This window comes from Stenella coeruleoalba, assembly GCF_951394435.1.
Source record: "Stenella coeruleoalba genome assembly, chromosome: 11".
Lineage (NCBI taxonomy): Eukaryota > Metazoa > Chordata > Mammalia > Artiodactyla > Delphinidae > Stenella > Stenella coeruleoalba.
The window spans coordinates 6,530,051-6,550,762 of NC_137157.1; the positions used below are offsets into that span (position 1 = coordinate 6,530,051).

At 49.9% G+C, this 20,712-nt stretch overlaps 1 protein-coding gene across 3 annotated transcripts in view; it reads left to right on the forward strand.

Moving 5' to 3' along the window:
• The window catches only part of ARFGAP3 (ARF GTPase activating protein 3), a 55,028-nt gene extending 37,742 nt beyond the window's left edge, over window positions 1-17,286 (forward strand). For 2 of the 3 annotated variants that reach the window (XM_079938560.1, XM_079938561.1), the window contains exons 12-16: window positions 720-851; window positions 8,768-8,891; window positions 10,127-10,217; window positions 14,877-14,998; window positions 16,202-17,286. In XM_079938560.1, coding sequence (XP_079794686.1) covers window positions 720-851; window positions 8,768-8,891; window positions 10,127-10,217; window positions 14,877-14,998; window positions 16,202-16,219 — 487 coding nt within the window. In that variant the 3' untranslated portion in view covers window positions 16,220-17,286. Of the gene's footprint in view, window positions 1-719; window positions 852-8,767; window positions 8,892-10,126; window positions 10,218-14,876; window positions 15,606-16,201 lie in introns of those variants that run through there. The other variant, XM_079938559.1, reaches the window with a different exon arrangement.
• Window positions 17,287-20,712: the final 3,426 nt, after the last annotated feature.

Genomic DNA, 20,712 nt, shown 5'->3' on the forward strand with positions numbered 1-20,712 from the left:
CTAATGAAAGTGTAAACCCACCCAGAAGGCCAGCAGCTCCCCTGAGATGCTTACAGACAAAGCTCACGTCAAGCTCCAGACTGAAGAGCATCTCGGGGCGGTGGTCCCGTGACAGCGATTCCAGGAGGAGGCTTGTCAGCGTCACTTACACTGAGGGCTGCTTGCTGTTAGGGATGGTGCCTTATACCGTGGCTGACGTGGCCGGATTGCCAACAAAGAGCTCCTCGGATGGGCTCGAAGCATTATTTGTGACTAACCTATAGTGGGGTAGCACTCAAAGACGTCATGCGCTGTTGGGATAAGCTAGGTTACGCTGCAGTGAGAAATACTCCCCCCCCACCCCCCCCACCCCGATCTTTAGGGCTTAACACAATGATGGTTTGTCTCTCATTCGCTAAAGTCAGCTGAGGGTACAGGTGATTGTCCAGCTTACCTGTCCTTCTGGTGGAATCTTGATTGTCCAGGTGGATGGTGGTTTCACCTGCCCGAGGCTGAAGCACCTGGAAAACCCGACCTCTTCCATGCGGCGAGGGAAGAGAAGGCTGGGCACCTGAAAGGCCTTGGAAATGACTCGCCTTATGTCTGCTCCTGTTGCACTGGCCAGATCACATGGCTGCCCCCAACTCCGAAGAGGCCGGGAAGGGCGGTCCCCATGCACCGGATGTGAGTGGACATCGGTCAGGTCCTCCAAAGTCACTGTTCTGCTCTCTCTCATACAGGTACTTTGACGAGCCAGTGGAGTTAAGGAGCAGTTCTTTTTCTAGCTGGGATGACAGTTCGGATTCCTTTTGGAAAAAAGAGACCGTCAAAGACACTGACATCATTCTAAAAACCACAGGCTACACAGACAGGTATGAATACCAGAGCAGTGGGATTGTAAATAGTGACTCTATGCATCTCTAGGGAAATTCTCTAACACTAGTAAATGATTTTGTTGTACTATTTCAAGAATATTCTTTGTATCCTGGTCTGTATTCTGACCTCACAGTTTTTCCTTTCCCAGAATGTCATATAATTGGAGGCATGCAGTAACCAGCCCTGTTAGACAGGCTTCTTTGACTTTTCGTAGTGCACTTGAGATTCATTCATGTTGCTGTGTTCCTCCCTCTTTATTTTTGAGTCTGTTTATCCATTTACCTGTCAAAGAACTGTCTCCAGTTTTGGGTGATTATGAATGAAGGGCTGTATAATGTATCGTCCAAACCAGGGAACTCTTTATAGAGTGCAGGGGGACAATGCTAGTATGTTGGGACAACAGGTGTGACCTGGGATTGTCCTCGGTGACTGGAATGTACCGTCATCCTACTCATTTTGTATCCTGCGTAATGTGGAGCAGTGTCTTACGTGCATGACAATGTATTCAGTATTTACTAATTGATCCGTGGAACTGAAGAGTGAAATAACAGGCCTATTTTTTTTTTTTTTCGGTACACGGGCCTCTCACTGCTGTGGCCCCTCCCGTTGCGGAGCACAGGCTCCGGACGCGCAGGCTCAGCGGCCATGGCTCACGGGTGCAGCCGCTCCGCGGCATGTGGGATCTTCCCGGACCGGGGCACGAACCCGCGTCCCCTGCATCGGCAGGCGGACTCTCAACCACTGCGCCACCAAGGAAGCCCAACAGGCCTATTTTAAATAGCAAAATTCATTCAAATGTTGTGGGGTTTGGATATTTATTCATTTTTCTAATTAGAATATCCAGCCTTTTCAAAGTGGCCTAAAATCCTTTTACCAAATTACTGCCGTTGGCTTTCTAAAAAGCGAAATGGCATGTGCACACATTATAAATGAGAAGTGCGTTTGCCGTACCCCAAATCAGCTTGACCTGTTTTTGTTCTTTGTGCTGAGAACATTTTAGCTCTACTCTCTTCCCACAGTTCAAGTGACACTACAGGATTATTAACTATGATCACCATGCTGTACGTCAGATCCCCAGAACTTATTCATCTGATAAATGAAAGTTTGTACCCTTTGACCAACATCTGCCCCCATCTCCCTGGGAACCGCTATTCTGCTCTCTGTTTCTTTGAGTTCAACTTCTTCTTTTTTAGATTCTGCATCCAAGTGAGGACATACAGTATTTGTCTTTCTCTGGCTTCCTCCAGGTTCATCCATGTTGTCACAAATGGCAGGATTTCCTTCTTTCTTTTTTATAGCAGAATATTATCCCATTGTATATCATATACTACATTTTCTCTATCCGTTCACCCATTGACGGATACTTAGGCTGCTTCCATATCTTGCCTATTGTGAATAATGCGGCCATGCACACGGGGCTGCAGAGATCTCTTCATGATACTGACTTTGTTTCCTTCAGACATATATACCCAGAAGTGGGATCATATGGTAGTTCTATTTTTAATTTTTTTATGAACTCCCACACTGCTTTCCATGTGACTATACTAATTTCCATTCCCACCAGTGGTATACAAAGGTTCCCTTTTCTCCAGTCCTCACCATCGCTTATCTCATGTCTTCTTGACAATAGCCATCCTAACAGGTGTGAGGGGGTATATCTCACTGTGGTTTTGATTTCCATTTCTCTGATGATCACTGATGTTGAACACCTTTTCATATACCTGTTGGCCTTAAACTTCCCTCTTAGTACTGCTTTTGCTATATCCCATAAGTGTTTCCATTTTTATTTGTTTTAAGATATCCTTTTTTTCTTTTTTCTTTTAAATTGAAGTAAAGTTGATTTACAATATTGTGTTAGTTTCTGGTGTACAGGAAAGTGATTCAGATAGATAGATAGATGCAACTGAATATGTAAGTATATATATATATATATATTCTTTTTCATATCCTTTTCCATTATAAGTTATTATAAGGTATTGAGTGTAGTTCGCTGCGCTTTATAGTAGGACCATGTTGTTTATCTATTTTATTTTATTTTTTAGAAAATTGGTGAGATTTTTTTTTTAATTTATTTTATTTATTTATTTCTGGCTGCATTTGGTCTTCATTGCTGTGTGTGGGCTTTCTCTAGTTGCGGTGAGCAGGGGCTACTCTTCGTTGCGGTGCGTGGGCTTCTCACTGAGGTGGCTTCTCTTGTTGCAGAGCACGAGCTCTAGGTGCACGGGCTTCAGTAGTTGTGGCACGTGGGCTCAGTAGTTGTGGCTCACGGGCTCTAGAGCGCAGGCTCAGTAGTTGTGACGCACGGGCTTAGTTGCTTCGCAGCATGTGGGATCTTCCTGGACCAGGGCTCAAACCCGTATCCCCTGCATTGGCAGGCGGATTCTTAACCACTGTGCCACCAGGGAAGCCCTCTATTTTACATTGATATGTAGTAGTGGTATCTGTTAATCCCAAACTCCTAATTTATCCCTTCCCCCAGCTTTCCCCTTTGGTAACCTTAAATTTGTTTTCTTTTTTAGTGAGTCTGTTTGTTTTGTAAATAAGTTCATTTGTATCATCTTTTTTAGATTCCACGTGTAAGTGATATCATATGAAATTTGGCTTTCTCTGTCTGACTTTCTTCACTTAATATGATAATCTCCAGGTCCATCCATGTTGCTGCAGATGGCATATTTCATCCTTTTTTATGGCTGAGTAGTATTCCATTGCATACATATGAACCACATCTTCTTTATCCATTCATCTGTCAATGGACATTTAGGTTGCTTCCACGTCTTGGCTATTGTAAATAGTGCTGCTATGAACACTGGGGTGCATGTATCTTTTAGAATTAGAGTTTTTGTCTTTTCTGTATATATGCCCAGGAGTAGGATTGCTGGATCATGTGGTAGCTCTATTTTTAGTTTTTTAAGGAACCTCCATACTGTTCTCCATAGTGGCTGCACCAACTTACATTCCCATCAACAGTGAAGGAGGGTTCCTTTTTCTCAACACCCTCCAGCAATTATTATTTGTAGACTTTTTGGTGATGGCCATCCTGACCAGTGTGAGGTGATACCTCATTGTAGTTTTGATTTGCGTTTCTCTAGCAATTAGTGATGCTGAGCATCTGTGGATGTGCCTGTTGGCCATCTGTATGTCTTCTTTGGAGAAATGTCTATTTCTGCTCATTTTTTGATTGGGTCGTTTGTGGGTTTTTTTGATATCGAGCCGTAGGAGCTGTTTTGCATATTTTGGAAATTAAGCCCTTGTTGGTCGCATCACTTGTAAATATTTTCTCCCATTCTGTGGGTGGTCTTTTCATTTTGTTTATAGTTTCATTTACTGTACAAAAGCTTATAAGTTTGATTAGGTCCCATTTGTTTACTTTCGCTTTTATTTCTTTTGCCTTGGGAGACTGACCTAAGAAAACATTGGTACAATTTATGTCAGAATGTTTTGCCTATGTTCTCTTCTAGGAGTTTTTCGGTGTCATGTCTTATATTTAAACCTTTAAGCCATTTTGAGTTTATTTTTGTGTATGGTGTGAGGGAATGTTCTACTCCATTGATTTACAGCATCCAGCTTTCCCAACACCACTTGCTGAAGAGACTGTCTTTTCTCCATTGTATATTCTTGGCTCCTTTGTTGAAGATTGTGTTTGCAGATATCCTTTAATTCCCCTTTTGGTCTCTTCTCGGACCTGTTGGTTGCTCAGGCGTGTGCTGTTTAATTTCCACCTATTTGTGGAGTTTTCACTTTTCCTCCTGTTATTGATTTCTACTTTCATACTCCTGTGGTTGGAAAAGATACTTAACGTGATTTCAACCTTCTTAAATTTCTTAAGACCTAAATATCATTCAGATTTGTGTGTGACTTAGCCCGTGATTCATCCTGGAGAATGTTCTGTGTGTGCTTGAGAATGTGTGTTCCGCTGCTATAGGATGGAACGTCCTGAATATGTCTTTTGTTCCATTTGGTTCAAGTCCAGTTTTCCTTATTGATTTTCTGTCTGGATGATCTGTCCATCGTTGAAAGTGGGATATTAAAGTCCTCTATTATTATTGCAGTACTGTCTATTTCTCCCTTCAGATCTGTTAATATTTGCTTATTATATTTAGGTGTTCCTGTGTTGGGTGCATAAATATTTGCCGTTGTTATATCCTCTTGATGAATTGACCCTTTAATCATTCTATAAAGACCTTTGTCTCTTGTTACAGTTTGTGACTTAAAGTCGGTTTTGTCTGATATGAGTATGGCTCTCCCTGCTCTCTTTTGGTTTCCATCTGCATGGAATAGCTTTTTCCATCTCTTTACTTGCAGCCTATGTGTGTCCCTAAAGCTGAAGTGAGTCTCCTACAGGCAGTATATAGTTGTATCTTGTTTTTGTTTTTGTTTTTTCTTAATCCATTCAGACACTCTGTGTCTTTTGATTGGAGAATTTAATTTGTTTGCATTTAAAATAATTGTTGCGGGCTTCCCTGGTGGCGCAGCGGTTGAGAGTCCGCCTGCCGATGCAGGGGACACGGGTTTGTGCCCCGGTCCGGGAAGATCCCACATGCCGCGGAGCAGCTGGGCCCGTGAGCCATGGCCGCTGAGCCTGCGCATCCGGAGCCTGTGCTCCGCAACGGGAGAGGCCACAACAGTGAGAGGCCCGCGTACCGCAAAAAAAAAAAAAAAAAATTGTTGATAGTTCAGGGTGTACTATTGCCATGTCTCGTTGACTGTCTCTTGGCTGTTTCTGTAGCTCTTCTATTTGCTGCTTCCTCTCTTGGCTGTTTCTGTAGCTCTTCTATTTGCTGCTTCCTCTCTTGGCTGTTTCTGTAGCTCTTCTATTTGCTGCTTCCTCTCTTGCTGTCTTCCTTTGTGATTGGATGATTTTCCATAGTGGTATGTTTTGATTCCTTTCTCTTTTCCTTTTGTGTTTCTACTATAGGTTTTTGCTTTGTGATTACCATGAGGCTTACATAAAACATCTTACAGTTATAGCAGTCTATTTTAAGCTAATAACAATTTAACTTAGATTGCATACAAAATCTCTACTCTTTTACTCTCCTTCCCTACATTTTATGTTTTTTATGTCATAATTTACATCTTTTTATATGTGTATCCACTAATAAATTACTGTAGCTATCGTCGTTTTTACCGCTTTTGTCTTTTAACCTTTACACTAGAGTTAAGTGATTTATACACCACTATTACAGTATTAGAGTGTTCTGAATTTGGCTATATGCTTACCTTCACCAGTGAGTTTTATACTTTCCTATGTTTTCATGTTACTGATTAGCATCCTTTCATTTTAGCTTGAAGAGCTCCTTCTAGCATTTCTTGTAGGACAAGTCTGGTGGCTGGCAGTTGTGTTTGTGTTTGTTTTTCCAGCAGTTTGAATATATCATCCCACTATATTCTGGCCGTCAGGATTTCTGCAGAGAAATCTGCTTATAGCCTTACAGGGCTTCCATTTTATAGAATGAGTTTCTTTCTCTTGCTGCTATCAAAATTCTCTCTTTGTCTTTGATTTTTGACAGTTTTATTATATATTTCTTGGTGAAGATTTCTTTGGGTTGAATCTGTTTGGGGACCTATGAGCTCCATGTATCTGGATGTCCACATCTCTCTCCAGATTTGGGAAGTTTTTAGAGATTATTTCTTTAAATAAGCTTTCCGCCCCTTTCTTCCTCTCTTCTCCTGGGACTCCCACAATGCATGAATTGTGTTCTTGATGGTGTCCCATAATTGACATAGGCTTCTTTGCTCTTTTTCTTGTTTTCTTTCTTCTCTTCTGACTGGATAATTTCAAATGGGTTGTCTTCAAGTTCACAGATTCTTTCTTCTGCTTCAGTGGTCTGCAACCTTTTTGGCTCCAGGGACCAGTTTCGTGGAAGACAATTTTTCCACGGCCCGGGATTCGGGGGTGGGGGGTGGTTTCAGGATGGTTCAAGCGCATTACCTTTATTGTGTACTTTATTCCTATTATTATTACATTATAATATATAATGAAATAATTATACAACTCACCATAATGCAGAATCAGTGGGAGCCCTGAGCTTGGTTTCACTTGCCACTCACTGACAGGTTTTGTTTTGTTTTTCAAATTTATTTATTTTACCTATTTACTTATTTATTTTTTACTTTTGGCTGCATTTGGTCTTCACTGCCACGTGCCAGCCCTCTTCCAATTGTGGCGAGCAGGGCCACTCTTCACTGCAGTGCACAGGCCTCTCAACACAGCGGCCTCTCTTGTTGCAGAGTATGGGCTCCAGGTACGTGGGCCTCAGTAGCTGTGACCCGTGGGCTCCAGAGTGCAGGCTCAGCAGTTGTGGCACACGGGCCCAGATGCTCCACGGCACACGGGATCCTCCCAGACCAGGGCTCAAACCAGTGTCCCCTGCACTGGCAGGCGGACCCTCAACCACTGTTGCCACCAGGGAAGTTCCCACTGACAGGGTTTTGATGAGTCTGCAAGCAATTGACTTATTATGGTTTCTGTGCAGTCAGACCTCCCTGCTAATGATAATGTGTATTTGCAGCCGCTCCCCAGCGCAAGCATCACCACCTCAGCTCTACCTCAGATCATCAGGAATTAGATTCTCATAAGGAACGCACAACCTAGATCCCTCCCACGTGCAGTTCTGGTTCGAACCTACTGGGTTCATGCTCCTATGCGAATCTAATGCCGCCGCTGATCTGACAGGAGGCGGAGCTCAGACGGTAATGTGAGCGATGGGAAGCGGTTATGATTTCTGTCTCTGTGTTGAACTTCTCATTTTATCTGTGTATTATTTCCCTGATTTTATTGAGGTGTCTGTGTTCTTGTAGGTTGATGAGCTTCCTTAAAACAATTATTCTGAATTCTTTGTCAGGCAATTCTTTGGGATCAGTTACTGGAAAATTATTGTTTCCCTTGGTGGTATCATGTTTCCTTGGTTTTTCATGTTCCTTGGAGTCTTGTGTTGCTGTCTTTGCATTTGAAGGAGCCATCGCCTCCTCCAGTCTTTAGTGCCTGGCTTTGGGTGAGAAATGCCTTCAGTAGTCAGCCCTGCTGGAGATGCGGAGGCTTACTCAGACCTTTGCTATGGATGCACTCACTCCACACTTCTTATTCCTCTTGGGGGTGACATCTCAGGATGGTATGTCTTTTCTCAGTCCCACAGAGCAGGGCCAGGTGCTGAGAGCCTCCTGCTTGCTCTCCCCAGGGTGGTGCCCTGAAATGCTCGGGTTGCTGTGCCCTCTGTGAATCCCAGAGTTGGGCTGACTTTTGCACATGCTCACTTTCTGTCTGCAAAGGCTTGCCCTCACCATCCGCAGGGGCATGTGCAGGGAGCCAGCTGTGGGGCCAAAGGTGCATGGGTGAGGCATGCAGAGCGTTGGAGGGCCAGTTGGGGGCTCCCCAGGCAAAGCGTATCCAGTGGTTTGTGAGCAGGCCTCCTCGTGGAGTTCGGGAAGTGGTTAGTGGAATGCACACAGCTTTGATGAGTTCTGAGCCCTGGCTGCTCTGCTTCCAGCCTCCGCAGCCCCTAAGCTGTGTCAGTCACCTCAGTATCCTGGGTGGGATGAGAAAGAAAGAGGCACCCTTGGCAATGTCCCACACAGCTGGGGAGACCAGGCACCCGCTCACCACCCTCTCACCTTCCCCCGTGGGAGAAATTGCAGGCCCCGTGGATCCCTCTTGGCACTGAGCTGTGCTGCCTTGGAGGAGGAGTGACATGGGCCCAGTGAAACTATTCCTCTTACCCTCTTTAATGCATCCAGTCTCGGATTTTTTGCTCCAGCAGTGTGCTGGACCCTCTCTGCCGGACTCCTGGACTCCCACAAAGGCATTCTCATCTGTGGGTGATTGTCAAAACCAGTGTTCTCTAAGGGGTAATGGGAGAAAACTCCTATTTCATCATCTTACTGACGTCATTCCTGTTTTGGCTGTTGCTAACTGTAGACCTACTGCTCGCCGCAAGCCAGACTATGAGCCAGTTGAAAATACAGATGAGGCCCAGAAGAAGTTTGGCAACGTCAAAGCCATTTCCTCAGATATGTACTTTGGAAGACAAGCCAAAGCTGACGTAAGTGCCCAGGGAGTTTCTGTGTGGTCCCCACAGAGCAGGAAGCCAGCAGGGCCAGGGGAGGTGTGGGAGGAGGTGCTGGATGCTGAGTGAGATGGAGTCAGGCTGCAAGGGACCCCTGTCCCCAGAGTGCTGGAGCAGGACTCGAGCCCAGGTCTTTCTGACTAATCGCCCCACTTTGCCGCTCCAGCTAGAGGAGTGATGGGAAGGCAGGGACAGTGTCTCATCTTTCTCTCATTCCTTTCTCAGTGCTTTGAATAGCCATCCATTCGATACCTTTTGAGTAAATTTCAGGAGATTTTTGATACACCTGTAATTTACTTAGCAATTTTTTAACCATAGTTAAATGAAGTATACAGATAGATTCTCGAGGGTAGGTATATTTATTTTCAGAAAAGAGATTATTGCCTCTTTTCTCAGAAATGTTAATGAGCTTATCTTAGCGGAGTCTGGCTAAGCAGTAAGACTCAAATGGAAATGAGGAGCTTAAAGGTTTCCTTTTAATTGTGAAGCACTAATGTGCTTACGCAAAACTCTTAGAGATACGTGTTATTACTAGGCTTCCTGCACGATACAGAGAATAATTATTTCCTAAAGTACCGATTTTATTTTGTAGCAGTAGAAATTCCACTAGCTTTTTTTTTTTTTTTTTTTTGCACGGTACGCGGGCCTCTCAGTGTTGTGGCCTCTCCCGTTGCGGAGCACAGGCTCCGGACACGCAGGCCCAGTGGCCATGGCTCATGGGCCCAGCCGCTCCGCGGCACGTGGGATCCTCCCGGACCGGGACACGAACCCATGTCCCCTGTATCGGCAGGCGGACTCCCAACCACTGCGCCACCAGGGAAGCCCTCCACTAGCATTTTGAGTGTATTTAGAGTTGCCACTTGGCTATTCTCCACCCACTAAAATCTGCCTTGTTTTAAAGTTGACAACATTCAAGTTCAGTTAGGAAATCACCTAAGGCTATTGGGAGAGAGCTTCTTGGAGTGGCCTTTCCTGGCAGCTGGGTGAGAGCAGCACATGACAGAGCTGTCACTGTCACTCTCCCTCTGGGTTCCCCTCCACTGACCGTTGTTGGCCGTGGCATTGTGCGTTCACCTGTCTGCTTGTGACCCGCAGGACGTGAGCGTCATGCCGGCCCCCAGCCCAGCCGTGATAGCTCCTCGGTGATTCTTTCTGCAGAATTGCTCATGGTGTTTGGAGCCTAATGTTTCTTTCCTCCTGGTCTTGTCTAGTATGAAACCAGGGCTCGGCTGGAGAGGCTTTCGGCAAGTTCCTCCATCAGTTCTGCTGACCTGTTTGATGAGCAGAGGAAGCAGACGGCAGGTAATGAGGCTGGTCTCCACCGTGTCTGCGGCATGAATACATTTCCTCTGGACAGGGCTTTGTACTTTACCAGGATTGTTAGCGGCCATTATTTGATGCTCCTATGGCCTCTGTAAGTCAGGCAGAGCAGAAGTTATTATTCCAGGCTTTGCATGTGAAGAGACCAAGTCATGGAATTTAAGCGACGTCCCCAAAGTTACCCGGCATGTCATCTCCCTGAACCATCGTCACGGGCGGTGGGGTGCCTAGCATGGTGTGAACCTGGTGTCTGGCTCATGTGGTGTCACAGCCTTGGAGGGGACAGCCCTGGGCTTCCGTGTGACAGGACCCACTCCCTAACTGTGAGACCTGGGGGATTTCAGGTCACCTTCAGCCTCGGTCTCCTCCTCTGTAAAATGGGTGGGTAATATCCATACCTACCTCACCAGTTTGTACTCAGGCTGAAATGAGGTCCTTTATGTAAAGTGTCACCTCGGGGTCTGGCACATGGCAGGCCCTCCCAGGCCCCTCCCGGACGCCAGGGGTAGTCAGAGCAGATGGAACAGGTGAGTCCACCAGCCTCCGCCTCCCAGGGGAGACAGAATGGGGCTTTGGAGCCAGGCAGGTGGAGAGGAGGGTCCAGACCCCGATGAGGAGATGTCTGGGCCCCCCCCAGGGAGTAAGCCTCAGCACACAGGCCCGTCACGGGCGTCCAGAACCAAGCGCCTCTCTGCTTGTCCCTCTGACCCTGAGCCATAGGAAAGCCGTGTTCCAGTCCCAGTCAGCCCCAAGTCAGGCCTCGGGGGTAAGGGGAGGTCCACATGTCCCCCTTATGTCACGGCCGACATTCAAGGAGCAGGGTCCTCTGCGGTCATTTCAGGAGCCCACTCGTCAGCAGGAGCACCCAAGCGGGGGGGGGGATCTCCAAGGCCTTCAAGGCCCGGGACCACCTGCACCCCTCGTCTCCCGTCCTGGAGGAGCTGGGCGTGGGCATGGAGGGACCCCACGCGGGCGGCCGCTGGGCCTTGCAGCCACAGAGAACAACTGTTTTCTGAGCCCAGAGAGAAACAGCCCCAACAGAGAAGGTCATGGGGGAGACCCGAATGCCTGGGGCCTTCCGTGTTGGGGTTTGGGGGCGTTTCAAGAGCCACCGTGGCCCCCGGGGTGAAGCGGGCGCTGCCCGGCTGCTGTGCTGCAGTGAGAGGGAGGGTTCTAGCCAGGTGGGTGGACCAGAGACCTGCGGGACACAGGCCCGGTGCGCGGCCCCTGGGCAGGGAGCGTCCTAGGCCGCCCTCTGGCCTCCAGCAGGAGCAGCTGCTTTCTGACGGGCCGTTTCCTGCACTGGGCCTGGGTTGGGGCAGGTGTGGCTCACGGACTTGTGTTCTCATATGCGAACTTTCGGTGTCCTGGCCTCTTGTCAGGGCATTTCCTTGTGCGGCCGCCCCTGGCAGAGGGGTGCTCGGCTTCTGTGGAGGCCTCCCAGGGTCCCGCCTCTGCCCCCCGTGGGTCAGTGCTGGGCTACCTCATGGGCGCCCTGGCACAGGGGCAGGGCAGTCCAGAGAACCTAACAGGTTGAATCTCACCCCTGGCCGTGTTTGTTTTTGTAATTCAAGTTACTGGAAGTTTCACTCTGAAACATTATTGTTTGTTTAAAAAAACCTTTCAGGGCTTCCCTGGTGGCGCAGTGGTTGAGAGTCCGCCTGCCGATGCAGGGGACACGGGTTCGCGCCCTGGTCCGGGAAGATCCCACATGCCGCGGAGCGGCTGGGGCCGTGAGCCATGGTCGCTGAGCCTGTGCGTCCGGAGCAACGGGAGAGGCCACAGCAGTGAGAGGCCCGCGTACCGCAAAAAAAAAAAAAAAAAAACAACCTTTCAGAGATCAAATGAGCAGCATTTCCAATTGTTGAAGGAAGGCTGCAGCCAGCGATGACGTTTACCTTCCTGTCCCCTTTCAGAGAACAAAGGTCCGTTGATTTTTTTTTGGCCCTCTGTGGGTCCCAGACAGGCTCCTGTCCTGGGGACTCGCAGCCCTGATAGGACCATCCTGGGGTGCGAGGCTGCCCAGGGACCCTCAGCCCCTCCCCAGCGGCCAGTGGTCCTGCTTGCAGCACCTGCCCTCCCTCCCCCTCCCTCCTCCATCCCAAACCCAGATGGTTCAGACCACGATTACCCTCATTCTGCATCTCTCATCAGATGCCTTTAATAACTGCTCTATGTGCAAGCGCACTGAACACTGATCATTAAATATTTACTTTTTATTTAGAGTGCATTTCAGCAAAGAGCAAAAGCTGGTTTTAAGAGAGTATTCTGTGTTCCTTATCTTAAATGTTTCCCCATCCGTGAAATATCAGTGCCACTAGGTAGATCACCTTTATAATTTCTTCAGGGTTAAGGGGAAGATTTCTCCAAATTAGAAATGCCTCCTGGTACTTCCTGGGGGCGCGCTTTAACCCTGGCTTTGCTCCGAGGCCGCTCCTTTCCACGGTCTGGGAGGGAGTAGATGGGGAGCACACGTAAGCATCCACAGCTGGCACAGTGCCCGTCCCTGCCGTCACTCCAGAGCAGGGTCAGTTGGGGGACGGGGGACGGCCATCGCTGGGCACTGCCTCCGAGGGAGCCACTCAGGCTCAGAGGGAACCAGATGACAGAGCAGAGGTGGCTTTGTTCTTTGTTGAGAGCAGTGTCGGAACAGAAGAAGCTGGAAACCCAGCTTGCCCCTCTGGTGCATTTCTTTCCAAAACCTGGTCCTGATCATTTGAGTCTGAACGGGGCCACCCGGGAAGCCCAGGGCGCTGCGGACGGACACCTCTGTCCGGGCTCGGGGCGCACTGCCCAGGGTCGTAGGGGCTCCTGGCGCGTTTGCTGTTGTCCCTGGGTCTCGAGGCTCCCTGGAGGCACCTCGGCCACTCTCTCCTTTCCTCCTGGCTCAGGCCCGGGGTCCAGGAGCCTGGCCTCTTTGGGCCTGTCGGCCTCCAAAGCACTGACTTCAGTCGGCCGTCGGGCGGTTTTGTTTGGTGATTTGCTGAGCATATCTGTCACACGTCACAGCTGTGCGGTGCTGTCGCCAACCAGGTTCAGTTACACAAACCGGAGTCTTGTCAACCTGAGCAAAAAGAAGGGGCGTCTGTGCGCCCGAGTGGAGCAGCCACCGCAGCGCTTTGCCTCCACGTTAAACCTCCTGCCTCAGCTGTGCTCCCTCCTTTCTCAGCGTTTCTCGAGTTGGAAGCCTGTAAGTGGAGGCGCTTCTGCTGAGGTCACGTCCGCTGACCTCTGGGGCACAGCCCCCTCGCCGCTCTGGACCTCGCCACGCCATGGAGCAGCTGTGACTGGCCCTTTGCGCCCAGGATGTCACACTAGCTCTTCATTTCCTCTCAGATTCATCTTACCGGCTGGTAGCACCCACCGTGCTGGGCTTTGAACCCAAGTCCCGTCACTGGGCTGGGCTAGGCTGTCGCTCTGTCATTGGCAAAGGGCTACAAGACTCTAAAATGTCACGAGGGGCAGAGAGGAGAAGCAGCCGCACCTGTGGCCCCTCCCCGAGTGCTGGGCACGGGATGTCGCTGTGGGAAGACACACTGTCTCTCCGGGGTGGCGTCCGTGCCGGAGGGTAAATGCGTGCCTCCTATTTGGTTCTTGGAAAGGGACCTGGCTTCTGCTGCTGCTTAAGGGGCAGGCGGGTGTAGAGTGACCTGCGGAGCCGAGGGGCAGCTGGGCTGGCTCCCTGGAGGCTCTGCAGGGTTGGCGTTCTCTCACAAAGTCTCTGAGCCCCTCCGGCACCTTTTCACAGCTGTGTGACAAAAGTGCGCCACAGAAGCCCATCTGTCAGCTCTAGGGACCCCTTTATGTGTGACACCTCTGATGCGCTTCACCGGTGTGCAGTATGCTGCTGTGCTGGGACAACCAAAACTTCAGCAGCAGAAACCCAGCCGACAGCGGCCTCGGGGAGGGGGAGGGGTCGGCCGGCCCTGCTGAGTCCGCAGACAGCCCCACCCACCCCTCTGCCTTTCCTCCTGGGGTGAGCGTCCTCCCGCACTGCCAGAGGCTTCCGCCTTCCCTCCTTGAGGAGGGAGTGGGAGGGGGACAGCCCTAGTCACAGACAGCTACAGCGTCGCCTCGCCCCCACCAGTAACCCCAGAGCAAGCAAACGGCTCCCCTCCCTTGAGAATGCGGGAATCCAGGAAGGCTCTGATTGGCTAGGTCTGGGTCACGTGCCCATGCGTGGTTTCGGGGGCTGGGGGAGAGACCTCCCGCAGAGGAGGAGGGCTTGTACCAAAAGGGGGAAGAGATGCTGAGTCCGAAAAACCCACAGATGTCCGCCCATCTGCCATTGACTGAGTACTTCTCTGTCAGGTCTTGTGTTAAGTGCCTGGAGGAAACGGGCCCAGAGAGGGTAAGGAACCTCTCCAAAGGCACACAGCTTGGAAGTGGCAGTGCCAGTATTTGAACCCGTGGTGGTCTTAAGACCTAGTGCTGCATCTTCTCTCACCGTGGGGTCTTGCAGCTGCTTCATGGTAGGGCTGGCGCTGAAACCCACCGCAGGCTCCTTTTCCCTTAACCACAGCTGCTGCTTATGGGCAGCTGGAGGGGAGGGGAGCCGAGTTCTCCAAAGCCATCGGGTCCCTGGGCACTGGCTGTGCCATCCCTGCGGTAGTGACGAGCCAGTGTCTGCTCTGTGTGCAGGAAACTACAACCTCACGAGCATGCTGCCCACGGCCCCCGACATGGCCCAGTTTAAGCAGGGAGTGAGATCCGTTGCTGGAAAGCTCTCCGTCTTTGCTAACGGAGTCATGACTTCGATTCAGGTTAGTGAAACGGGGATGACGTTAACTGAGTTTGATGGTGGGTTCATAGTTTTGAAAATGAGATTCGGACCACTCTTCAACTGCTGGAAAGTCAGATTTTATATTATTGATTTATATGTTTGCTACAGTGTAACCCAGGACACCATGAAAACCAGAAATTATAATTTCATATTTGTTTAAATTTTCTAAGTTATGACTCTAGAGGAATTGTTACAGGAATTGTCATGATCATGACCTACTCTTTTCCTCTATTGAAACAGAAATATTAAGAAGAAAATAAAAAATTACCCATAACCCCACCTCCCAGGGCAGACTTCCGTTAACATTTGGCTTATTCTATGTTGATTCTAGGTTTCTGTGCAGATACCTGTTTAAAATTTGTAAAGGATTATATTGTGTCTGTGGTTTTGCACCCTCTTTTTCCTTCATGATGTTTTGTTATGAGCACTTCCGTGTAGTTAAAAAGTCTTCAGAAACCACATTCTGTTGAGGGAAAATAGATGTAATTTATTTAAATATTCCCCGAGTTGGATATTTAGATTGTATTTCAGTCTTTTAAATGAGGCAGGAGTGGAACGTGCTCACGTATAATGCTTTAAGGCCGGCTCTGATTATACGAAGGCGACTTTGTGAACCTTCTTGCTTACCTCCCGTTATTTTAGGACGCTATTGATAACGTGAAACATGGCTGTAGGGAGTAGGACCTAATCGACGTGGACTCTGCTGCCGCTAAAGGGGGCTCCCGGGTTGGGGAGGTGCCCCCACTGTGGAGAGCTCCGCGGCCCTGGGGCTCCTGCTGTGGGTGACACAACCTTTGGTTAGAATTCGCAGAGCTCTTTCGCATCCCTTAGGGCAGCCGAGCCCACACAGTCCTTCCGCGGAGGTGACATCCCTATTTTTTATAAGTGATCATCCCCAGTTTATGGATTGAAAAACAGAGGCACAGAGAGTTTAAGGTGCTCCTGCAAGATCCCTCCGCTGAACCAGAATTTCAGGGTTCCTCTGTCCCCCCATCACACCTGCCCCCTGGAGGGCTCACCATGGGGCCCTGCACCCCTCACCGTCCTTCCCACAGCCCAGGGGCCGCAGCGCAGGCGCCAGGAGCTCCCGGTTCCCACTTCCTCGGGTGCGGGTTCCCGTCGCTGCGGCACCCGTTTTGGTGACGCTGATAGTCGTAAACTTTCGTGTTGGTTCTTTCTGTAGGATCGCTATGGTTCTTAATACTGACGTTGCGATATGTATTTCCTGGAGAAATTCCTCTTTAAATGAACCAGTGACCACATCACAGACTGCAGTGAAGACCAGCCAGTTTTGTGGATTGTTTTGCTACTTTTTCACAGGGTATACATACATTCCTGATTTTTAATATTTCTTTTGAGAAATTGTTATTTTTGGTGTAGTAGAAGCTTCCCTGCGATTTCTGTTTTGCGTGACTTCCTGCACACACCTTCCTTCTGGCATATCCGTGCACACCCCTGCTTAATTTCCTTGGACTCTTTGGTTCCAACAGCTGGGGGTCTGGAAACAAGGGCTCCTCCACCTCTCCTCGGGGGCGGGGGTGGGGGGGGTCTCAGTGCTGTGAGGCTCATGGGCTAAGGGTTACCAGCATCAGCTGATACGAGGAGGGCCTGGAGAAACAAAATTCACGACATATATTTCATTAAAAAGGGAGCAAAGAATAAAAACAAAAGACCAAAAATGGCTGGTGTCTAATTTGAGATTGCTTCGTTTATATTTCCACATGTTAAGGTGATTTCAAAATCATGTTTAAAGGCGTCTGTCCCTTTGAAATTGTTTATTTTGGATGATCGATAAATTTAAAAATAATTTTCAGTGAGTGCTTTTAACAGCCTAAGCTTCTGCACTGCCAAGCAAATTAATCTTTTGACAAGGCGTTGCTGTTTGAATTTATGAGAAATGTAAGATGAGAACTCCCTAAGTGCATTTATAAATCGATATAGTGTACAGAAGTAAAAATGAATAAGGTAAGAAGACACACCCACAGAAAATATTCCAGTACATGGGAAAATAATCATTGTAATTGGGTAGTTTTCTTAACATTTTTTATCTTAATCTTGGTTTTCAAAAAATTACAGAATGTGTACAAATGAATAAAAGAAAAATAATTTGGCTGTGTTTTAGACAGCATTAGAATATATTGTTCAGCACATTAAAATATATTTGAAATTTGATGAACCAGAAATGTGGTTTCAACTGAATATTTTGTGAATTTTTCTTAAAAGCTCAAATTTGTAGACTTCTAAATATAATAAACAGTTGTGGCAGATCGTGTTGCCTACTTTTTTTTTTAACGAAAGCTTTCTTGATGAATCATAAATCAGGGCTCGTGGTGTAACATTGGTGCGCACTTGATTAGCTCGTAATTCCAGATGGATCTGTTTTTAGTGTGTGTGTGAGGCCTGAGGTGCAGCTGTCCTGAACTGAGGTGTTGTCCGTAGCGCCGGAGCAGGGCGGGAGCCCTTGTTGGAAGTGAGGTCACCTCCGCTGACCTCTGGGGCACAGCTCCCTCGCCACTCCCTCGCAGAGTGGCATCTTTCAAGCCCAAAACGCTGCTCTAACAAGGTGCCACAGCCCAGGCAGCCTAAACGGTGGAATGTACTTTCTCACAGTCCTGGAGGCGAGAAGTGCAGGCTCAGGGTGGCTTTGGAAGGGACTCTTTCCCGGGCTTGCAGACACCTGCCTTCTCTTCTGTGTCTCATCCGGCCTTTCCTTGGAGAGAGCCAGAGGTCCCTCTGTTGTCTCTTCCCCTTATTATAAGGGCACAGTCCTGTGGGATCTGGGCCCCTTTAACCTTAATTATCTCCTTAAAGGCCCCATCTCCAAATGCAGTCATGTTGAACTTTAGGGGGACACAGTTCCGTCCATAACAGTGTCCATGAGACGCTCCCACACTGAGTTAGCCCTGCTCCAGGCTGGGGCCTGGGCTCAGTCCACCTGCAGGAAAACCTCTGAGCAGGTTATGTTCCCATTTTACAGAGGGAGCGAGTGAGACTCAGTGAAAGGTCCTACCCCCGACGCTGAATGTGGCCTTGCTTTTCTCCATCATTGAACTTCTTCACACGAAGGGCCTCTGGACCGCAGGGCCGGGGCTGGCAGGAGCCCCATCTGGGTGGGCTCGCCCCACCTCACAGCACTACCCGCCCCATGGTGTTTTGTTTCGTAATCAATTTGCATGAGTTCTTCAAATAGTAAAGATGTTAGTTAATAATTGTTCTAACAAATCACATTTGGGATCTATTGATTAAAAAAGAAAATGGCGGGCTTCCCTGGTGGCGCAGCGGTTAAGAATCCGCCTGCCAATCCAGGGGACACGGGTTCAAGCCCTGGTCCGGGAAGACCCCACATACCGCGGAGCAACTAAGCCTGTGCGCCACAACTATGGAGCCTGCACTCTGGAGCCCGCGAGCCACAACTACTGAGCCTGCGTGCCGCAACTACTGAAGCCCGGCTGCCTGGAGCCCATGCTCCCCAACAAGAGAAGCCACTGCAATGAGAAGCCCGCGCACCGCAACGAAGAGTAGCCCCCGCTCGCCACAACTAGAGAAAGCCCGCGCGCAGCAACGAAGACCCAATGCAGCCAAAAATAAATTATAATTTTTAAAAAAAGAAAGTAAATGGTGATATGACAGTCCAAGGACCTGAAGGAAACTGGCCGAGACTGGGCTGTAGGGTTAAGCAGTGGTGCTTTGAAAAAGACATTTATTATGCTTTTGTTCTTGAGAGCAAAGCCAGTGAGGGCCAGGAATTTCTGTGCAATTGGGAAAAGCAAAGGGAGAGAAAGGGGAAGGGGAACGGGATGTTTTACCAGAACAAGCTCTCTGTGAAAATGCAGCATTTTCTGATCACCTTAAAGAGCTGTTGGGAATGTAGGTGCTGCCTGGAGGGGGCTTTCCCAGTGAGCTTGAGCACAACAGTGAGACCATGGGGCTCCCAAGGGGGTGGGGAGCCTGGGGGGCCTGGGTGGTGCTGGGGGCCCGAGCAGAGCCTACCCGAAGGCCTCAGACGGACGCCAGGACTCCGGCCAGACTCCCCCCTCCCACTTGCTCACAGGCAGTTTGAGGCTTCAGGACACCTGTGTCCTTCTCGCCTCTGGACGCTCAACCTGAACACCTGGCTCCAATGTGACTCTCCCCCAAATCGTGCCACGCCACCTCGGGAACCCGGGGTCTGCTCGCTGGCCCCTTCCAGCTGTCAGCGCCTCCCCCAGACCTCCACTGTGCCGGGCCCCTCTCGGACCTGGGCCGGCCTCCTGGGTGCTGGCCAGCGTGCCCCTCCTCCCACCTAAGGCCCCATCCTCAGGTCTTCTTCCTTCTCAGTGACCCCGATCCCCCTTCTAGAGATTGCAGCCCTCCCCCAGACACTTCTGATGCCCCAAGTCCTGCTCTCCTTTCGCCTTTTCCCGTAGTTCCCTCCCTCGTCCTGTTTATTGCTTGTGTCTTCCCAGCACTGGTAGAACACAAGCGCCCTGAGGACAGGGTTGTTGGTCCATCTGGTTCACGGGTTCTGCCAGTGCCTAGAACCGTGGCTGGAACACATTTTGAGGGAAGGGATTCCGTCTTCCCAGCCCCGCCCTGCAGAGGGTGTTGTGCTAGCTTGACAGGAGATGCTGCAGCAGGAGCTGGGCCGGGCCTCAGGCAGGACACTGGGGCTCGAACCCTGGACAGACTTAACCCGGCACCACTAACCCTGTGCCGCAGTCCTTCTTTTAGGCACATTTTCCAGCCATCTCTTTCACCACCACTCGTTTTGGTTTGTTCATAACACTTTCCCTGCCCACACCCCCAAGAGCCCGGCGGGCCCACTGCCATAAAAAGCAGGTTGCTAAGGTGGGCAGACGGGTGACAACCGCCCAGGACACACGGTGGGCAATGGCAGTGGCATAAGAGGATTCGGGAAGCCCGGCGTCAGGGTCTGGGTCTGCCACTGGGACTCAGGGTGACCGTGACCTCCCAGGGTCAGACCTTGAGACCCCAGCCCTCCCCCAGCGGTGCTCCTGCACTCAGGATGTGGTGTCACTGACCTTCCTCCCAGACCCGAAAACTGCTGTGCTCTCTGTGGCTACGTGGCTCAGACACCCTTGTTTGCACTGAGTCACGTGATCCATTTACAAAGCCACCTGTGCTCTCTCCCATCCCTTCCATTCTGGGTCCATTTTCCTCTATTTGTAGTTCTTATCATTCTGCCCGCCCAGGTCATTTGTCTCGCTGAAAACAACAGTGCAGTGGCAGGAGCGCCAGCCATGGGCCCGGCCTGGACAGATGGATGGACAGACGGACAGAGACACCGGGGGTATCTCTGACCACACAGGCTCCTCCCCTGGCCGCCACCCTCTGGGCTGGTCCCTCTCCGGGGCTGAGGCGCCGGGTCATGGGGGCCCCCTGCCTGCTGCGTGTCCCAGCTTTGCCCTGAGGATTTGGTGCTGACTCCTCACGCCTGGGTCACCCTTTTCCTGCCCCCATCCCCACCCTGCTGCCCTGCACCAGACATGAGCTCAGTCTTCTGAGCGCCCAGTTCCTCTCTTGCACTCTCTGACCATCCTGTCGGCTGGGTCACTGCGCCCTCGTCTGCCCCGCACGCCACGGGTGTGGGCCCTGGCCTCCCTTTCAGCGGCGCAGACGGCCCCGGGCTGCACGTGGGGCTCAGGCACCCAGGGCCCCGCCTGAGTTTAGGTGAACCCTGCCGGGCATTTGAGT